This window comes from Bos indicus x Bos taurus, chromosome 1, assembly GCF_003369695.1.
Source record: "Bos indicus x Bos taurus breed Angus x Brahman F1 hybrid chromosome 1, Bos_hybrid_MaternalHap_v2.0, whole genome shotgun sequence".
NCBI lineage: Eukaryota > Metazoa > Chordata > Mammalia > Artiodactyla > Bovidae > Bos > Bos indicus x Bos taurus.
This window is the reverse complement of record NC_040076.1, coordinates 38100010-38123105: the sequence shown is the minus strand read 5'-3', so window position 1 is coordinate 38123105 and position 23096 is coordinate 38100010. Positions and strand designations below refer to the sequence as shown.

The window sequence follows — 23096 nt, the reverse complement described above, 5'->3', positions numbered from 1 at the left end:
GCAAAGTATACTTCAATTAGAGAAAAATTTAAGTGGCAGAGCCAAGGATAACAAAATATATAACCTACAGCTTTATTTACATAGGCAGTGTCATTTTTTATAAGCTTTTGCCATCTGCAGGAGTAGTACTTCTTTAATGGGAGAAACTGAGTAATACAAAAAGCATAGCAAATAGAACCAAGTAGCAAATAAAATACTGCCATAGTAAAAGAATACTAAGTAAGAGATCAGCCTCAAACATAGTGGCATAATCTAATGCTGAATGAGTCTCAACTATTCACAGGAAGTTTTACAAATTCAGTTCAGTTGCTCTGTTTTGCGACCCCATAGACTACAGCATGCCAGGCTTCCCTGCTGCTGCTGCTGCTGCTGCTGCATCACTTCAGTCATGTCCGACTCTGTGCGACCCCATAGATGGCAGCCCACCAGGCTCCCCCATCCCTGGGATTCTCCAGGCAAGAACACTGGAGTGGGTTGCCATTTCCTTCTCCAATGCATGAACGTGAAAAGTCAAAGTGAAGTCGCTCAGTCATGTCCGACTCTTCGCGTGCCCATGGACTGCAGCCTACCAGGCTCCTCCATCCATGGGATTTTCCAGGTAAGAGTACTGGAGTGGGGTGCCATCGCCTTCTCCGGCCAGGTTTCCCTACCCATCACCAATTCCTGGAACTTGTCAAACTCATGTCCATTGAGCAAGTAATGCCATCCAACCATCTCATCCTGGGTTGTTGTTCCCTTCTCTTCCTGCCTTCAATCATTCCCAGCATCAGGGTCTTTTCTAATGAGTCAGCTCTTCGCATCAGGTGGCCAAAATATTGGAGCTTCAGCTTCATCATCAGTCCTTCCAATGAATATTCAGGACTGATTTCCTTTAGGATGGACTGGCTGGATCTCCTTGCAGTCCACGGGACTCTCAAGAGTCTTCGCCAACACCACAGTTCAAAAGCATAAATCCTTCGGCGCTCAGCTTTCTTGATAGTTCAACTTTCACATCCATACATGACTACTGGAAAAACTATAACTTTGACTGGATAGACCTTTGTTGGCAAAGTAATGTCTCTACTTTTTAATGTGCTGTCTAGGTTTGTCATAGCTTTTCTCCCAAGGAGCATCTTTTAATTAAAACCATCTTTTAATTTCATGGCTGTGTGCAATGTTTACAAATTAGGTGAATTCTATTCCATAATTTGGCACTTAAAAAGCATTTAATCTTAAAACTGCAGAAAACATGGCATTTAATTTTTACAAAATTATGAATTTGCTTCCTCCATTATAAAAGACAAGTTAAAAAAACCTAGTTTGAAAAACTGAGGAAAACACAAACAATAGCTAAAATAGTTTAGAATTTTTCAACATTTCTTTCTACTGTTGTTTCTAGAAATAGTATAAAAAACTATTTTATACTCATAGCGATGACATACAAAATTGTATATATGTTACATATTTTACACATAAAGGTATACAGAATTATCCTCCAAATAAGTGAAGCTGTATCTTTTGGATAATAGTTTTATCTCAAGAGACAGATCTTGAAATATGAGTCATCTAGAATCATAAGGCAATACGATCTTGTTTTTCAGTCTTTAATGTTTGTTTCACATATATAAAAATGTATGCAGAGGAAAAAGTTTTTAATGAAAAACAACAAAAATGTATTATTTTAATTTCTCAACTTAAAATATCAACAATCATATTTTAAAAAATCCTTTATTACCAAAAAGTAATCATTTAAGTTTCTCGAATGAAAAACATAACAATGTACTGATACAAGCTATTTTTATTGTGTGAAAATGTCATAATTCATAGTGATTAAGAATGAAAAGGCAGCATATAACAAAATAGGCATTTTACTTGTTAAAAGCCACGTGGATTTACAAAACTAAAAATATTTTTAGAATGTGTTAATAATACAAATTAATTTTTGAGATATATAAAACATTCTATTTTACCATATATTTAATTTCAAAATCTTAAAAATGATTTTATTAAATGAACTCAGTAATTATTGTACACTAATCACTGGTAGGAGTGGTACAAAAATTTTAAAGATATATGTATTCCCAAACAAGATGAATAGTAAAAATGCAAAAGTATGAGTTCAGGTTTTAAAAAATGAACTAATATAAATTTTACAACAAGGAACCAAGAAGATATACAAGCCAGTTTTTTCTCTAATGCCAATACAAAATGTACATTCTGTCTTCTTGTGTTACTTTTCCTTACACTTCAGTCACCTATCAAATTTGTTATGAATTTTGTATCTGAAATAGAATGCTTTCTACTCAGTGCGCTAGGTAAGTTCTATGTACAAAACTCCAAAAAATTGTATATGATGCTCAAAATGAAAATTTTTAATTAATTAAATTGCCTTAGACATGCTTAATCGTGTTATTGTCAGATATCAGTGTATATATATATATCTGTTATCAGTACAAGTTGCCAAACTGACTTACCAATTTTAACAAGGTGATTTCTGTTTAGAGTATTTTCACCTTGATGTATATGGATGTTTTTAATTAAACATTTTAATCTATTATTCAAAATATGTATCTAAGAGTTTCTCTAAATGCCAGTTGGAAGACAGAATATATAGATGCCATTCTTCAGTGCAAGGGAAGTACTATTATTTTAAATTAATTATTTTGGAATTGTTTCTTTATAAATGTAATTTAAACTAACATTTTATTCTTATTTTGGTAGTACCCAAGCATTTCCCACTTATAAAATAAAGTTTTGGACTACAGTAGCTTTCTCAGTCTTTTTGCCTTTAATTTCAAGGCACAAAAGAGGTAGAATAACCTACAAGAGTTACTGAAACTTCTGACAGACAAGAGAGTGAGAAGGAGTACCTTGATTTCTGAAAAGATCTAACCTTTGAAAGAGGGGTTTACTGGGACTTTTAATAGTATCTCATAAAACATTTCTACTAACTTAAAAAACATTTAAGTCAAAAGGAATTGCAAGTGTCTTTCATTTATTGGGAATGTCATCAAAGAAAACAAACAGCAACAAACATTCAATTAATTAGTGCTTTCAAATAATATAATTTGGTAAAATGTGAGAATCTATTTTAAAAATATCTTAAGGTCAAATTAAGATGTATAACTAAAGAACAATACTATTATAAAACATACTTCAAACCATATAAATATATCTCCTTTGTATAGTTCATGTCTGTCAAGTAAATCTATTCCATTTTTCAGACACAGTTGAAACAAAGTATCTAATAGAAAAGTGCACAGTCAATATCATAGTAATTAAAATCCTTAAACAAAATTTTAGAAAAATATAAAAAGTTAAAAATTGAGGTTATAAATTCCCAAGAATCCCCTTTCCATGCACATATATCTTACAAACATTTAAAATAAAGAAATAAAGACTATTAAATAGTAAAGGAAGTATACAGAGTCCATTGGCTCTTTTTGAACAGGTTTTCCTTCAGGAATACACCCATGAGTGAGGATGTATAAACCAGAGTCAACACTAACTCTTGCTAACTTGTTCCAAATGCTCATCCCATTTGCTGGTCTTTTTTTTTTTTTTTTTTTAAAACCATGAAAGCCATGGATAACCAATTAATTATCAGAACAGTCAGGTCTTTGGCTCACTGATATTGCTATGGTTATCTTGCCCCAGTCATCGACATTCAAGGTTTTCCTCTATTGAGAAAGAAGGTCCTCCAGTTCATCTTGCTGATGTAAAGAGAGCACATCCATATGACTTGGTTATGAGATGACATCGTGAGCATCACTGTTAGGTCTCTGTCGCACAGCCACGGGAGGTAGTGGCTTTCCATAGAAATCTATGTAAACAAGGTATACCAACAATATGTAATTGTTATGGTAAATCAAGATTTCTGACACAATTCATTTATTTCCAACCAACACCTTTAAAAGAGTAAGAAACTCTGACCTTGTAAGTGAAGCATTGCATACAGCATATTGGGGAAAAAAGTCTGAATTGGAAAAAAGTTGAATAAATTCAAAAAACAATCACTAGGGTAAATTTTTAACTCAAGGTTATAAATTAATCTCTACTGATTTAATATAAAGCTGCACCTAATATATATATTATTATTATTTCCAAGTAAGTGTTCACATCAGAAACAAAACAAATAACAAACATCCAAAACTAATGGAACCTGTTGCCAAAGCCCTAATAAAATCAGTATTTGTACAATCCATGTTCTTATCCAATGTCTATTACTTCTAAGAATTTGGTAAGAAAAATTAATTATCTTAGTGTTCTGGTATTAGGAATATTTTACAATGATACTTCAGTATAGTTCATTGATATAGGGCATATCTGATACAAAAACAGTCTTAATTTTTACTTCATAATAAGTTCCCAGCCCTTAATTATCATAAATTGGTTTATAAACATTAGCATATGGAAACTTCAGTTTTTCTGGCCTATCATTCAAAAATTATTCTAGAAGCAAAGGTGTTCAAGGTCACTTGAAATAAATATATTAAAAATGTATTTAGGGGCCCATTTCCAGTTTCGCACATGCCAGAGTTCAGCTAAGCGGCTCCATGATACTGCTGCCTCAGCATCCATTTTGTCTGGCCAAGTGGCCTAAGGGGGTCTTAAATAGATACTAGCACCTCATGCGAGAACATGCCCTAGAAAACAGCTTGCAAAATTAGATTAGTTGTAAATGTATATTGCAAACTCTAAGGCTGCCACTAACAAAAGTCTATGACAAAGGAGGAAAGAATATACAGTGGAGAAAAGACAGCTTCTTCAATAAATGGTACTGGGAAAACTGGAGAGTCACATGCAAAATAATCAGACTGGATTACTTTCTCACACCATATATGAAAATAAACTTTAAATGACTAAACATAAAATCCAAAACCACAAAACTCCTATAAGAAAACATAGACAGTACACACTTGGACATTGGTCTTAATATTTGTTAGGTATGTCTCCTCAATCAAGAGAAACAAAGGAAAAATAAAAAATGGGGCTATATCAAACTAAAATGCTTCCACACAGCAAGGAAACTATCAACAAAAGAGCCTACTGAATGGGAGGAGATACTTGCAAATAATACATCCAATAAGGAGTTAATATCCAAACCACACAAAGAACTCATACAATGCAATATCCAAAAACAAAAAAAAATTTTTTTTAAGTGGGCTAGAAGATCTGAAAATACTTTATTGCAAAGAAAACAGATAGATGGCCAATAGACACATGAAAAGATGTTCAACATTACTAAGCATCAAGGAAATGCAAATCAAAACCACAATGAGATATCACCTCACACCTGTTAGAATACCTATCATCAAAAACAACACAAATAACAAAAGAAAAGGAAACCTCATGCACTGTTGGTAGGAATGCAAACAGCACAGCAGCCACTATGCAAAACTGTACAGCAATTCCTCCAAAAATTAAAAATAGAACTACCATACAATCCAGCAATTCCACTTCTGGGTATTTTTCCAAAGAAAACAAAAATACTAATTCAAAAAGATATATGCACTCCTATATTCATTACAGCATTATTCACAGTAGCCAAGACACGGAAGCAAACTAAGTGCCCTTCAACGGATGAATGGATAAAGATGTGATACACACACACACACAATAATAAGCCAATAAAAAAAAGGAAATCTTACTATTTTTGACAACATGAATGGACTTAGAGAGTATTACGCTAAGTGAAATAAGTCAAAGAAAGACAAATAGCATATAATTTCACATATGTGTGGAATCTAAAAAACATACAAAAAAACAAAGGAACAAACAAAACAGAAACAGAGTCATAGATACAGAGAACAAACGGATGGTTGCTGGACAAAGGAGAGGGACGGCAAGGCAGCAGGTGGGGTGCAGGAATGAGGGAAACAGGTGAGGGAAATTAAGAGGCACAAACTTCCAGTTACAAAATAAATAAGCCACAGGGATGAAATGTACAGAGTGGGGAATACAGTCAGTAATAACATAGTATCTTTGTATGGTGATTAAGGTGGTCAAAAGATACAAACTTCCAGTTAGAAAATAAGTACTAGGAATGTAATGTAAAACATTATTAATATAATTATATAATTAACACTGCTGTATGTTACATATGAAAGTTGTTAAAAGAATAAATCCTAAGAGTTTTCATCACAAGGAAAAAATTTTTTTTCTTTTTTTTTTTCCTTTTTAATCTGTATGAGATGATGCATATTCACTAAATTTACTGTGGCAACCATTTCATGATGTATGTAAGTCAAAACATTATGCTATACACTTTAAACTTATACAGTGCTTTAGATTAATTATATTTGAATAAAACTGGAAGGAAAAAAAAATAAAATAATGAAATTGAATAAATTTCAATGTAAGAAAGAGTAACAGAAAATTACAATTAGGCAAATATCACAGTAAAAATTATTGCACACACAATCCAATAACAGATGCTAAAACAGAAGCTAAAGTTTGTGGAGAACAGAATATTTGCATATCCCAAAGTATCACGTCTATGATATTTACTAATTACAAAGAAAATAGTAACATTTTACAATGTGGCAAATATCACCTTATTCAAATGATGAAGGTTAGCACCACCAATAATGAGACTTATCAACATCATGTACACCCCTATTTCAAACATTTTGAGCATCAATTCAGTTCAACAATGAGAGGTGCTCTTGTGTCATCAGTTTGCAGCCTCTACCAGAGTGTACCATAGATAATACTATATTTGCCACAATTATGTCATTACTTAAAAAAAAATTTTTAAATAAACTGTATATTCTCTCCTTAAAAAAAATTAGAGGAGAAAATGATTGTTCAAGCAACTACAAATTTAAAGCGAATACTAAGCTGCCATGATGCTCTAAGAAATCTTAATATAACAATGTTAATAAAATGAATTAAAAATATGGATTTCAAAGCTGGACAGACCTAACTTCAAATTCTGTGTCATTTATAGCTGTGTGAGCTTGGGTGTAGGTTTCTCACACACAAACTGCCCATCTTACAAGGCTATTAGAGGAATTAAAATGAGATAATGTACTTAAAAGTGCTTAGCAATATGCCAGGGACATAGTATACAGTTATTATACTGCTATTAATAAAATTATAAGATATAATTATTTTGATAAATTTAAAGTATGCCTTTTCTAATTTCTTGCTTTCAAAATTAACAAGAATTTTAACATATCACAGAACTCATGATTAAACCAGAATGAATAGTTTCTATTATGTTTTACTTCTAGAATTGAAAAGAACCCAAATCACATACACATGACAAGAAGTATCAACTGCAGTTGATTCTGTATTATCTCATTGCCAGAAAATTATAACATTCTATACAAAACAGGTTTCTTATTCCCTTAACTGTAGGGGATATAAGTTGACCATACTGACCAACTGATATGACCAAATTAATTGATACCCATTTTAACAAAGGGCTTCAAACTTAACATAGAAAATATAATATTCATTCATATTTTAAGATTTGAAAATATTCTTTAGTTTTATACTTGGCACTTTTGGCCAACAATGTTTATTTCTCATAATGCATAACGTTTATGAAGTATGGATTAAGAGTGTCTACAAAGTGAATATAGATTCAGTTTTTAAGTCTATTCTCTGAATGTATGTCTTACGTATTACCCAGAGTGAGGTTTAGAGAAAATAAAGCAATTAGAAAAGTAAAATTGAACTGCCATCAAGGAATCAATGTCTGTAATCAAAGAATAAATAAGAATCTGCCTTAATTCCTAATTTGACTATAAAAAATTAGTTTTCATCTCAATAATTTTAAGTGCCAAACCCAAATGCAGTTAACTTAATTATTTCCCTTTCCCTTAATTATTTCCCATTATATGTCTGTTGTCTACTTCCCATCAACCACATTCAAATAAATATATATTAATAGTTAGGAAAGAGAAGAGGATGCGATGATAAAATTGGCAACTATCAGCATCTTAAACAAAAATCTCCCAATAAATATTAAAAATTAATTTAAACTTAATTAAAATTTTAAATTTGTTATACCTACTTTCTTCTCCATAATGAAAACAGAGTTGATTATACTTTTTTTTAGCTATACAAGGTATACTTTGACTTAAAATTTATGGGAAAAAAATAATGAAGATATTTTAAAACTTGTGAAGTTAGAATGTTTAATTTTCTGCTCTGAGAAGTTAATTTATTGATCTACTTAAAATTAACTGATATATTAGAATAACAGTGGTCTTAAATTTAACTAATTCATTATAATTATTTTCTAGGAGTTCTAATTTAAAAATATAGGACAACAAAGAAAAACAAAACCAATGAAAAACAACCTTCTTATTAGCCCATTTTCAATCTCTTTTTTAGTTGCTTTTATCTAATGTTCCCCCAGATACTACCATTCTCTTCTCCTTATTCTACATACTTTCCCTCAGAAACAGGAAACTATCATTCCTTCAACTGCATTCATTCAATAAGCAAATATACAACATCTATTAGGGACAAGGCATTTCTATTACGTGATGACAACTGAAAAACAAAACAAGAACTACCTACATGCCCTTCCACCCACCTGAGTCCCCTTTCTCCAGAGTTCCAGAATCTTATTTGCACTGATTTATAGACATTTCCAAATAGATAAGCCTATAGACACCTCCAAAGCAAGTTTCCTTTCTCCTCATGTATTGTCAGTATTAGAGATAGCACCAAACTTCTAGCCCCTTCAGCCAAATAATATTCTGTTGCTCTTTTCTTTCATCCCATACATTCATTCTTCATATAGAATTTATGACTGTTCAAATATTCTCTCAACACACTTTTTATTCTCCATTGTCATTCCCATTCTTCACTTCTCACTCTGACTACTGCAACAGCTTCTAACTCGGATCCTAACCTTAGTGTGGGCACAATCTAGTCTATGCTGCTGCTGCTGCTAAGTCACTTCAGTTGTGTCTGACTCTGTGCAACCCCAAAGACGGCAGCCCACCAGGCTCCCCCGTCCCTGGGATTCTCCAGGCAAGAACACTGGAGTGGGTTGCCATTTCCTTCTCCAATGCATGAAAGTGAAAAGTGAAAGTGAAGTCGCTCAATTGTGTCCAACTCTTTGCGACCCCATAGACTGCAGCCTACCAGGCTCCTCCATGCATAGGACTTTTCAGGTAAGAGTACCGGAGTCGGGTGCCACTGCCTTCTCCAATCTAGTCTATACATACATAGTGACAAAAATTACTGTCCTAAACAATAACTCTTGTAATACTATTTCCCTGTTAAAAATGTATATTGTCTCTTGTAAAATTATAGTGAGTCTAGACATCTTAAATATATTTGTGAGGCCCTAAACAATCTGGCTATAAGCTGTAATTCTAGTTTAAATATCTCTCTGTAACTTTAAACTTCCTATTTCTTACCTATTCCACCTACATGAACCTAAGCTCTAGTCACAAGTAACTTTATACTATTTTCCAAATTAAGCAATGTGTTTTCCCACCTCTCCATCTTTGAACAGTTTATTTCTTCTGCTTATTAACTCTTCTCACACATGTATGCATGTATATATATTTATATACACATACATTAGCACTACCTAATTGTTTCTAACAACATATTGAATATTTAAGCTGATAATATATTTTAACACAAACAATTTCAAAATATAAACAAACAGGAACTAATCTATTATAGTCAACAAAAACATCATGATGTAAAGTTAGCACCAAAAGACATGTGACTTCACTGTTATTCTGAAGTTGAAGGACAAACCTTCTGTCTTTAGAAATTAACAAAATCTTTTAATTTTCACTGCAAAACGATCAAACCAGTCAATCATAAAAGAAATCAGTTCTGAATATTCATTGGAAGAATTGATGCTAAAGTTGAAGATCCAATTCTTTGGCCACCTGATGCGAAGAACTGACTTATTGGAAAAGACCCTGATGCTGGGAAAGATTGAAGGCAGGAGAAGGGGATGACAGAGGACGAGACGGTTGGATAGCATCACCAACCTGACGGACATGAGCTTGAGCAAGCTCTGGGAGTTAGCAATGGACGGAGAAGCCTGGCCGTGCTGCAGGCCATGAGATAGCAAAGAGTCAGACATGACTGAGCGACTGAACTGAACGATTATGAAGAAATAGTTCATTATTGATACAGTATTCAGAAAAAGAAAGCAAGCAGCACATTTAAATACTTTTTGAATAAAATATTTTATATAGTCTGATGTAATTTCAAATTATATATGTTTTTCAAGATTAAACTTATGAATTTTTCTTTTCTAGTAAATGGATCTTCTTAGGAAACCAAGTTCAAGATTAGGTAAACAGAATTATCAAAAAGGAAATGAGATGTCCTTGATGAATTTTATTGAGCTACAATTCTATATGTATAAATCATCCTTTTGCATGTTAGAAATCAGAACTTCTGCCTGTTGTAAAGGGAAGTTCTGTATTCCCCACTGTCCTTTTTCAAGTTTCCAGGTGGAGCTCTTATACCCTATACTGGCTGTACTATACCTTATGTTAATTTCATCCAAAAAAGTGTTTTCTTGATTCAGTGAAGACTTTAGTAATTTTCTTTCTAGTAAGCTGAATTTCCCTAGTGGCTCAGATGGTAAAGCGTCTGCCTACAACGTGGGAGACGTGGGTTCAATCCCTGGGTGAGGAAGATCTCCTGGAGAAGGAAATAGCAACCCACTCCAGTATTCCTGCCTGGAAACTCCCACGGACGGAGGAGCCTGGTAGGCTACAGTCCATGGGGTCACAGAGGTGGACACGACCATGCATGCATCATTGAGTATACTGAGCATATATAGGACAATGAAGTTTTTAACACCATAATTGTACTGTCTCATATTTAAGCTGCCTTAAAATCTTTCTCTTTTACAACTATTTACATTAATATATAATGGATAAACACAAGCTATGATGGTCTTTACCTCTGTTTTCTAAGATAAATGTTAAATTACATTGAGGCAAAGGACACTTAAGAATAAAAAATTAAATAAATGAAAGTGAAGTATAATGAAAAAGGATGGTTGTGGATTTGAAAGGCTCCCCAAAGTAAAAGTTTATTGAAGTAATGAGGTAAAGAAAAATGAATGTGACATGTATAGATATTTGAAAACTGATCCTTTTGCATTACCATTATGACGTGTTTCACCAAGAGGCTCAAGTTTTGGAAGTCTAGTGACTTTGGGGGTTCCCCAGCCAACTGAAGAAAAAGAAAGACATTTAAAAACACTGTTATACAATATCTCTTTAGGTCTGTTAAGAGGATCCCTCTCTTGACAGCAGTGTATACAACTTCAATGTCAATTCATACATATTCAATGATATAGTACCAAATAACCATAAACCCTTTTTAAATGGTTTCTGTTTTAAAATGTAATTTTAGGTTGGTAATACTTGCTTTACGTTTTTGTTTCCCTTTAGATAAAAACATAAGCATCCTCACCACCATCATAAATAACCTTAGGCTACTAATCTAAGTCCCAACAGAAGCTAAAAGAAATATACACTTATTAAGTGGAATATCAGAAATAAGTCCTAAAATGGGGCTCAAAGGAAAATGTTACCATCTTATGCCTTCTAGCAAGACTAAAAGGAAACTACAAACATATACATTGTAAGGTATTTACTGAATATGTGAGGTACAATGCTTAGTGATGAAAAATTTCTCAAAATTACTATGTCCCAGTGCTTTATATACAGTATTTCATTTAATATCCATAACATAGTTAGAAGGTCAGGATGTATGTTGGAAATACAATGGAAACATTCAAACATCTTGGCTTCAAACATTAATTTTCAGGATGAAAGATCCAATTTTTTAAAAGGTCATACTAACCATCCATTCATTACAATTACATTCCCTTTAGCAATCTGGGTACTGATATTCCAAACAGGACCTGAATCCATTATAGGAGGTACTTAAGTAAAGATGTCTTATTAATTTTTACTATTTTTTTTACTTTCATAAAGCATTTTTTATGAATAAAAAAAATCAATATTTATGTTGATAAATTCTGAACTAAGTAGACGGAACAAAGAATTCTACGTTTCTCACAAATTCACAAGATTATGAATATGCTGAATAACTGCATAATTTTTTGTATTTTTCTTTACTGTTTAAGGCAGTATTTCTAAATTCAGTATCAATTTCAATTTACTCACCAGGAGGAGGAGGTGGGGGTGGTGTTGGACTCTTAGGAACAGAATCATCTGTATTAACAGGTTCTACACGGTGGCTCCTTTTCATCCTTAGTTTCTTAGCTTTCTTTTTACTGTTATCTATAAGAATATAAACATGAAACTTTATGCCTTTTGGAAAAAGTTACTTCTATAATAAAAAAAAAGAACAGAATTAGAATATTGATATAATTATTACCATAGAAATATAACTTCAACTTAAAAATTGTTACCAATAATGAACTGTGAACTTTCCTTTTCTAAGAATATATTTGTAAGTGTTTATTGAATGAATGATTAAAAAATATGAGCGAGTGGCAAAAAGTCGTATTTTAAGTTCTATGAGAAGTGATTCAGAATACAAAAAAAAAATCCATATTTCCAAAAGTAACATTTTTTTTCAAGTGTCATAATAAATAAATGGAATCATCTAATTACAGAGACTTCTACAAAGCTACGGATGACCTGGGGGAAAAAGAGAGGTATCGGTTTATCTCAGTAGGATATACAGAATGATTCCAGATCTAAGCCCAAAAATAATCCTTTGAAATGTGGAAAAAAGACCCTAATCAAACCAAAGCACATTATCTATGAAAATAATGCCCAAGATGCTCAACATAAATGTATGTAACCAAAACTCATATTAGATCTTACAGAATTGAATCTTAATTTTTCTAAAAATATTTACAAATTCTCACTTAAGCACATATAGACATTTTAAGTGAATCTATGTTGTTAACATGTAAACTTTAACAACATAAACCAGGATGTCATAGTAGCTAAATAATCAAACAGCAGAGCCACTGAAATATTTTAATTGATAATCCCAAATCACTAAATTTATACATATAATACATTTTCTAAAATGGAAATTATGTTACACAAGAAACAGCCAACATCTATGAAACCTATAAAGCAGTAAGAAATACAAATATATCTAGAAACTCATTATTTTTCTAAATAAATTAGTGTCACTTGAGAATATTTTATTCTAGATATAAACAGAGACATCCTTTTACAATTAAAGCTATAAGCTTTGCAGCTGGGAGAAAAGAAAGAGAGTTTCCAGAATCATATGGTACTTTAGCATGGGCAATAAGTCAGGGTCATGGAAGAGCACAGGCTATGCAACAGAGGACTGAAAGTTGAGGGAAGTGAATCTTAGCACAGCCACAGATGAGATATGTGATCTCAAATTACTCAACCTTTCTAAGTCCCTGGTGTCCTACTCTACATAATGGGAAAAATATACCCCAGGACTGATATGTGAAATAACAATTTTGTGTTAAATAATATTTTCAAATCATCTACCAAACCATTTTGTTATTTAACAATGTATTAGCGTTATTAGAAAGAGTTGTTCCAATATATTTAGAGGCCACTTGACAGTCTACATTTTGTTTTACTCTGTTAAGAGAGTGATATGGGTACAAATGTGGATACCCTAACTTCCCAAATTACAAAAAGTATAATTTTCAAATCTTTGTATTTTTATATAGCAAAACATACATGTTTGGTACTCTGCATCTCAGGGACTGAGATCTTGTTTTCATAAACTCTTTGAAAGTGAAAGTGAAAGTGAAGTCGTGTCCGACTCTTTGCGAACCCGTGGACTGTAGCCCACCAGGCTCCTCCGTCCGTGGGATTCTCCAGGCAAGAATACTGGAGTGGGTTGCCATTTCCTTCTCCAGGGGATCTTCCCGACCCAGGGATCGAACCTGGGTCTCCTGCATTCCAGGCAGACGCTTTAACCTGTGAGCCACCAGGGCAGACCCCATATTAAATTCTTTAATACTGTACAAAAATTATTATATACCATCCCTATAAATACATCATATACCTAGTTATTGTATCACCAACTAAGAACGCCAAGGAAGCAATGGTTACTGGGTATCTCTCATGTATCGGCCCTGTGCTAGGAACATTGTACAGTTACTTTTATTATAAGGAAATCTAAAAGCCTGATGGAAAAAAATAAAAGATGAAAACTCCATTTTTGAGATGAGAAAAACAAGGACTGAAGAACACTACATAACATAACATACATCTAGTAGATGAGAAAGTCTGGATGCTACCTCAGATTGTGTGAGTCCAAAGGGTCTCTCTCTCTGACACCAAAAGACATAAATTTCCTGTTAAATCACATAACTAGTTTATAAAAAGAAAGGTAACCATAAAGATTTCATATAATATTAAAATAAGAGGAAAATGGATATTTGATAATAAAATAGCTTTTAAATTATATTTTTAATTTATTTTAATTGAAGGATAATTGCTTTATAATATTGTGTTGGTTTCTGCCACAAAGCTTTCAAAATGTTCAATTATGTCTGCATCTCCTAAAACTCACAAGTAAATAAAGAAAATGACACTGACTATAACTTTATGAAGATTAAAAACAAAACAAACCCTCCAAGAATTTTAAACGTTTTAAATACACTCTAAGGATTTCTGGGGCTATGCAATATTCCTAATTACTGAAAATGGAATTTTCAGCTGAAATTCTTTTCAGTTACAAAGGGCTAGGTTTTAAGACATCATGAATAAAAACATAAATTAGCAAACTAATGAACTAAAATTCATGAAAAAAACATAATAAACATTGCATTTGGAGATGAAAAAATCTTATATTTCTTTGTGAAAATAACCATGACAAATGAAAGAGTATTTTTAAGTTTTATATAATGTTATTTATATGTCACATATAATACATAAAACTTAAAAATAAACACAATGAGCATAAAAATAAATACTTTATATATTTTTAATAACTAGATTTATCACCTGATTCTGATGATCTCCAGTCTGTCTCATCTTCATTTTCCAACTGCTGTGTTAATGCCTCCTTATAATTTTCTACTACTCCAAACTCACTGTTTTTTTGGCTACTGTCACTGATCTGGCTCTGTGTCTCTATTTGCTCATGCTCCATTTTATGTTTCAGGGGGCAGCCATCACTGTCTTCTGTATTTTGCCTCTTTTTTTCTCTTTCAAGTTTTTTTTCATTCTGACAAAAATGAAATGTATCATTCTTAATATAATGGTCATATCTAAGATAGCTTAAAGGAGAAATCAAATAATTCATGAGCATTATATAACTTCAGGGCACTTTGATATTTCCATTAAAAATTATTTGAGTGTATCATTAAAACATGCTAATTGCCAAACATTCAGAAAACAGAGATAGTATAAAGAAAGAACACTTATATTACTAGTAATTCCACAGTCTAGAGATGATCACTATTTGATATACAAATCACACAGAGGTGCTTTTCTTTGCCTATCCCACACATACAGACATACATATCCTCAAACACACACAAATGTGACTGCCTCTCTATATATACATATTTATGTATATTTTTGGAGAAGGAAATGGCAACCCACTCCAGTATTCTTGCCAGGAAAATCCCAGGGATCGAGGAGCCTGGAAGGCTGTAGTTCATGGGGTCACAAAGAGTCGGACAGGACTGAGCAGCTAAGCACAAGCACATGTATATTTTTAAACAGAAAAGAATCAAAGATTTAAGAATACATATTTCTTTCTATGTCAATCAATTTATGAAGTGCTTACAATATTGCATGATACATACATAGTTGTGTTAGCTATGAAAGCATTATATTATGCTATGGTTTAGTCGTATGCTATAGTTTAGTCATATCTGATTCTTGCGACCCCATGAACTGTAGCCCACCAGGCTCCTCTGTCCATGGGATTTCCCAGGCAAGAATACTGGAGTGGGTTGCCATATCCTTCTCCAGGGAATCTTCCTGACCCAGTGATGGAACCAACATGTCCTGCATTGCAGGCGATCTACTGCATTGCAGGTGGATTCTTCACCACTGAGCCACCAGGGATTCCCTATATTATAATGTATGTGTAAGCTATTACTACTTTCATCAATTACACTATTATTTTGAATAATTCTATCATAACTTATTTTACCAACTCCCACTCAATGGACAAAGACGTGATTTTCAATTTTTCATTATTACAAGAAATACAATGATTGAATTAGTTCTCCAGAATAAATTCCTAACAGTCATGCTGCTGGATCAAAGGGTAAAGCACATTTTAAAATGTGACATACTACAAACTTTACTTCATAAAAACTAATGTCAAATTACACCACTGGAAAAGGATTGAAAGAGTGATATTTTCCCATATCTTTCCTTTTTTTGATTGCACAGCACAGCATGTAGGATCTTACTTCCCCACCAGGAATCAAACCTGCACCCCCTGTATTGGAAGTGTGCAGTCTTAACCACTGGACTGCCAGGGAAGTCCCCCACCCCACATCTTTTTTAGTGCTTTTTTAATCATCATGCTCAGTTATTCAGCTGTGTCCGACTCTTGGTGACCCTTTGGACTACAGCCTGCCAGCCTCCTCTGTCCGTGGGATTTTTCAGGCAGGAATACCGGAGTGGATTGCCATTGTCCCCTCCAGGTTTTAATCATTATCAATCTTTTATATCTCCACCAACTAATAAATACTTTTTTACCTCAGTGTTGATTTATTATTTTTATTACTACTGAAGGTAAGTTATAAAATATCCTTATTGCCATTTAAATTTTTTCTATAAGGAACTACCCATCATAACCCAATGCCCTTTTTTCTATTAGAGTCTCATTATTTACACAGTAATTTTTTAAGGATTCTTCTTTTCTTTTGGTCCCATGTTTCTCAAATATTTTTCATTACGATTAGATTTTTTTTTGTCCTTAACTTTGTAGAACATCTCTTTAAAAACTGAATATATAATAAGATCTACTTTATTTTTCCCATTTTGTGATTTTTCACTCTGTGATTTGTGGCCTCATTGTCCTGCTTTGAAAGTTTCTCCTCCTCCAAGTTTACAAATGTCTAACTGTATTATATCCAAGTGTTTCTAAGGTGTCTTTTTTTAATATTTAAATCTTTTAAAATTTAATTTGGTATACAGTGTTCAATAATTTTACTTTTTTTCTAAATGACTCTTCAGTTGTTTCAATATATTTTTTCTCCCAGATTTGAAATGCCACTTTTCTCTTATACTAAATGCTTATATATAACTCTGTTTGTTACTATTGTTTCATTGTGTATTCTGGAACCAACATCTCACCATTTTCATTATCTGTGATAAAAATCAAAGGAAAAAAATGTCAGGTAATATTTTAAAGGAGAAGTTTTGGGGGGAAGAAAACTTGCTTGATAAAAAGGATCATTTATTTCCATTTATTTCATTTCTTAAGTAACTTAAAACAAAATATCTCATAGTACCAACTATTTTGCAAAAATAAAACAACCAAAAACTATACAATCAATTTCTTACCTGTGGAGCTGCCTCCCTCCTCAGCAGCAGCCCCAAGAAGAAATAATCATCCACCTTTCCAGATGAATACCTGTGTGGAAGGAGGCAGTGATAGGGGAAGAGGGATGGAGCATACAGGTGGGTCATGCGAGCCACCTGCCACATTAAGCTCTGAGTGAATGAAGAGGTGGTTTAGGAAGCTCTGCCACTGAGGAAGCATAGCTGCTGGGAGTGATTTAAGCAGGACCAATGCAAACTCTGAACATCAGTAGAAAATGAAAACAAAGACACAGATACACAGACGGACAGATATAGAAACACACACACATACACATACACTCTCTCTCTCACCCTTAATTTATGATTAAAATCTACAAATTAATTTTAGTTAAACTTCTGACATTTAAAATTAAATGATATTCAAATATAAAAGAACATATCATAGTTTCAAACATTAAGTATCCTGGGAAAATAGACAGAAAGTCATTTACATACTCTAATACTTCATAAACATGTAAATATTACTGTAAAAGGACAGTAATAGCAATATACAGGGATAAAGACAATGTAAATAAGAGTAAACACTATTATAGGATATGTGACAAAATGTATTTATCAGAACAATAAGATAGTTGTATATCCTATCTTCATTTTCATTCTCAGTGAATTCTGCAGCCATCCTTTTTATAAGAGATCAGAAGGGAAGATTGAAGAGGAAGAAAAAGCAGCAAACCTTTAGCCTGTCTGCCCCTTTTAATTTCTTTTACAAATAATTAATCCCTGGAGAAATACTTCTATCTCCCTGCCTCCTTTCCCTACTCCTCACCTCCTTTCTGAACTTCCAACTTTATAAAATATAAAAATTAATTCGCCACTATCCATACCTCAATGATTACAGATGCTATTGGCTGGAAAGGATTAACAATAACTGGTTCTGGGTCCAACTCAGCCATACCACTGGTTCCATGGAGTTCAGCCTGTTCTTGCTCTCTTTGTTCTCTATATTTTGAAGGAAAAAATTTGGAATTCCTTATGAGAAAATGATAAACCATGTTTAAGAACACTTGCAATAGGTTTATGGCTATTAAATTCAGTATTTAAACATATGGATATGGCTTTGAATTTATCCTAATGCAGGTAACAGGCCGCTATCTCCATGTAAAGATTAATCGTTTGAATTTTAAAAGAAAGAAATGCTGACAAAAATGACATTCTCTATGACTGACTTCTTAATGTCTGCAGTACAGATTATTTTTCTATGTAATAAAGATTTATATTTATCAATTTATTAATTACCCTCCCAAACCAATGCTATCCTCTTCTCTAATAGTAACTAGATAAGTTCTACTGTTAAACCTCTTAAGAGCTGTGTACAGTTCTATATCATAAATGAACTAGATAACAATTATTGCTTTGCATAAGTAGAGAAGGCTATAAAAATAAATTGCCCTTTGCCACTCAAATCAAATAAATATTTCTATATTAGTTACTACTGAGACTTTTATTACCTCTGTGACTTAAAATTAATGTTGCCCCAGAGATAAAGGTAATAAATTATTAAAAGCAGCAGCTATAGACAGAAACATGACTATTTTAGATCTGCAAGTAGACTAAGTATAGTAGAACAACGTCAGTGTTCATTACTATGGCGTTTATTAAGTTCTATGATGGAAAGATATATTCTCTCATCCTAAACCTAGAAAGCCAAGATTTAGTGATCTGCAATTTACTAATTTTGTGACCTTGGTCATTTATCTGCATACTTGAGCCTCAGCTTTCCCATAAATGTGGACAAAATACCTATTTCATAGAGCTATTTCAGGTAAATTAATGTATGTGAAAGCTTTCTGTATATAAACATACTTACAGGACACTTATTCATTATTAATGTTATTCATTTATTAGTAAGTAATTTCAGGTATCTGGTTTTAACATACTATTTTCATATACCAATAATAGCTGTTTTACTGTTTTTTTCAAAATTATCTAAACCTATAAAAATCTAAAAACCTATTAAATTGTATTTAACAATAAAAAGTTTTTTTTTAACACTCTCATCTAAATTTAATTATGGATTCTGTTAAACAGGAGAGGATTCAGACCACAAGTGGCATGGCTAAGAGAAAGGAGGAAAGGGGAGAGGGGTACCAGAAAAGCCAGCCATAACATGATCTAGAATATCTTTATGGAAAAAGCTAAAACTGAAAAAAAAAAAAAAAGACTAAATTTCTTTTATTCAATCTTTTTTTTTCCTTTTTGCTTGTTTTCTAAGTAAAGGAAAACCAAAGAAGCCTTTAGAAAACTATGGCCATATATTTTGTTTTCATAATTACATAGAAGGTATATTTACATGAATGGTTGGGTGTACTTAGCTTTATATCATGAAAATATATACTAGAATAGAAAATCAAAGATTCTCACAGGAACTAAAACCTCTTATTGGTTCAAGAGAGACCTATGTCACTGATCTGCTCATGTTATTGAGCACTTGAGGATAGAAAAGTTATCTCTCCAAGAGGTAAGTCCTGACTCTGAATTAAATGAAAGATAACAGTAATCAGAGGATTTCCTTGACAGTGCGAAGGAGCACCTCACAAAGGCATCACCAAGGACAGTTAGTGGGTTCTTGTCTACCAGGCTGCAACTGTTAAAGCACACAGAAGGCCAATATTACTTAGGTAGCTGGAAGACAACTTTGGATGCCACAAGGGCTCACTTGGAAATCTTTTAGTTTCTTCCCTCCCCTGACATGTAACAATCAAATGAAGAAAGAAAGAGAAATCCTGGGATTAAGAACTAAATCCAACATCCAATCAAATCTGAGAAGCCAATTAGATCTCTCTGTCAGGAAGATCCCCTGGAAAAGGGCATGGCAACCCACTCCAGTATTCTTACCTGGAGAATCCCATAGACAGAGGAGCCTGGCAGGCTATGGACCATGGGATCGCACATAGTTGGACACAACTGAAGTGACTTAGCATGCATGCGTGTAATCAGATCTGAGTATTATTTTATTCCAGCATGAATATTATTATAACTGATTCTGTGGTAGAATTTATGTAAACATTTTTTTTTTAATTTAGAGTTTGCTAAACATTTTAAAAATTTCCATTTAGGCAACACTTTTTTAAAATAGTTTTAAAAACATGTTTTTAAAACCTGAGATAGTGCAATTCATTTTTTCAGACAAAAACTAGTGCTGAAGATCACATTTTGCTTCAGCTGGTTGATCCACACTAACAGCTTACCTTCTATCTTCACTGACACTAATGAGGAGTATCTCAGTCTACGACACGTTCTTTCCTATGGGAGACTGTCCTGTGCATCACAGAACATTTAGCAGCATCCCTGGCCTCCACCCTCTAGATGCCAATTGCATTCCACCTCCCAGCCATGACAAGCAAAAATGTTCCTAGACATTGCCAAATGTCTTCTGAGGAGCAAAATCACCCTGTGGATTGAGAACCACTGCACTAAAGGTTGTCATAAGAAATAAAGAAAGAAAAATTGTAAAACTGTGACGGATAAATACCTCAGCAATAAATATAACTACTATACCACCATTAGGAAAATTAGAACTCTATCAACCAAACCTGTTAAGTCCACAGAAATAAAAAAAATTTACCAAGAAAAACCTGAATAGGCAAACTAAAAAACTATTCACAAAAGTGAGGTGTTTCTGGCTTTTCATATGCACTGTGCTATATAATTAATCATCTTACCTTTCTTCTCGTAATTTTCGCACGCGTTCAGCCCTTTCTCGCTTCTCTTGCTCCTCAAGAGCACGTTGTTCTGCTGTGTCTTTTTGGATGCGTTCATTTAAGGCATCAAAGTCCCTTGCAATGATATGTAGTAGCCAATAAAGGCCCTTTTTAATGGACTTGTCAATTTTCTTTCCATATCCCAAGACTGCTGAACAAGGTTCCTTAAAAACAGAAGTTTATTTGACTTAAAGATTAAAACTAAAAGTTCTCTACAAATATTTATTCATAAACCATTAGTATAAATACTGGAGAATCAAAATCAATTAACTCATTAAATTAATGACATAAAGCACCTGCTTCTTTCACTTATAAAATACATCTTTGCAATGATTACTACATTAGTATGTACATGAGTTGAAATGTTTTATGGATTATACCTGTAAGCTTTGAGAGTGATTATGACACTAGTAGTTGGCAGTGCTAGATAATTTTAAACAAAATCACTGACTGACAAAACTGAACTTACAGAAGAAAACTACCTATTAAAAATACTATTAATACTACTACTATTTAACACTACATAATAAAAATAGCAGAAACTTTTAATTTCCTACACCAAGGAATTTATGGCACTAAGCATCTTTTAACAATCATTTTCTGAAACCAAGAATAAATGATTAAATTCCTCAGTTCATCTTTAAGACTGTAGGATAACTCTAATATAATCTTTCAAAATTCATTATAAACTTTTCCTAAGTATAAGTTGTGTATTTATACTTCCACCATTTTATAATATTTATAGAATAACATGTTTGTATAGCTTACATATTTTGTCAGCAATGTTGAAACAAAATCAAATCTAAAGTCTTTGAAATGATGGAAGATATTTTAAAGAAGTCAGTAACAACTAAACAGAAAACAAATATCACTGTATTAAGTAATTTCAAATGAACAGTGAGATTATGTATTTCCTGGTAAAATATTTTAAAAAGAAACACTAATAAATTATTTTGTTAGCTGCCTACCCTCTTATTGCTTACCACCTTTACAAAAACTAAGTTATACCAAATATAATTTATAGGGCAAAAGAAGCCTCAACACTTACTATCTGACACAAGCACTTGTGCTCATTGACGAGCTTTTCCAGAGAAAGACACTCAATCACATCAGCTTCTCCTAGAGCCCCTTCCTTATCCTGTTTATTTGCCAACCTAGAAAGACATAAGTGAAGTGGATTTACAGCAAATATACAATCAGACAGCTGCTTAAAAACATTCTCACCAAGTTCCTACTCCAAAGTTTTAACCCTGCTGATTACAGAACATGCTGGCTTTACAGAACAATGTACTATCTTTTATTCTATCATTTTTCCTTTAAGTTTGTAAACATTTTTTAAGATTTGGCCTATAAAAGGGAAATCAAGTAAAGAGAAATGTCAAGAAAACAAGCAATAGGTCAACAGGCCAACAACAAAGTACAAACAGAAAAAGAAGTGGACTAGTTTCCACAGCACTCAGCCATCAGTTACCCCTTTCACCTTAGAGCCTTATCTTTGCTGCATTGTGATGCAAAGGTCCTTATCCCAAGTCTTTTCTCTTCTTTAAAATACAAACTGCATCGTGTTTCACATACCTAAATATTCATTCAAAGCTTGTATTATTTGAGCTAACCTGTATTTCCAGGGTGTGGATGTGTTCACATAACAGTGCAATTTACTGGAGAAATGAGGTCACTTTTATCTAATGTATTTAGCACAGCACTGGACATAGAAAACCTTATACTCAATTAGGAACAAACTGGGGAACAAGTGAAAAAACCAAAACAAGTTCTAAAAAGAGTTAGGAATTACCACAAAATACTGTTTTCCTGGAAGCCTGGCGTGCTGCAGTCCATGGGGTCGCAAAGAGTCGGGCGCAACTGAGCGACTGAAAAACAACTATTTTCCAATCAGATGGCA

The 23096-nt window shown here is 33.0% G+C and overlaps 1 protein-coding gene across 4 annotated transcripts in view; it reads right to left on the bottom strand.

The window, feature by feature from the left end:
• Positions 1-1759: 1759 nt before the first annotated feature.
• Positions 1760-23096, bottom strand: part of ARL13B (ADP ribosylation factor like GTPase 13B) — a 75297-nt gene continuing 53960 nt past the window's right edge. For 2 of the 4 annotated variants that reach the window (XM_027553730.1, XM_027553579.1), the window contains 7 exons: positions 22245-22350; positions 21158-21360; positions 18320-18434; positions 14928-15150; positions 12129-12245; positions 11098-11166; positions 1760-3802 (listed from right to left, as the gene is read on the bottom strand). In XM_027553730.1, coding sequence (XP_027409531.1) covers positions 3726-3802; positions 11098-11166; positions 12129-12245; positions 14928-15150; positions 18320-18434; positions 21158-21360; positions 22245-22350 — 910 coding nt within the window. In that variant the 3' untranslated portion in view covers positions 1760-3725. Of the gene's footprint in view, positions 3803-11097; positions 11167-12128; positions 12246-14927; positions 15151-18319; positions 18465-21157; positions 21361-22244; positions 22351-23096 lie in introns of all 4 variants that reach the window. The other 2 variants (XM_027553496.1, XM_027553658.1) reach the window with 2 other exon arrangements.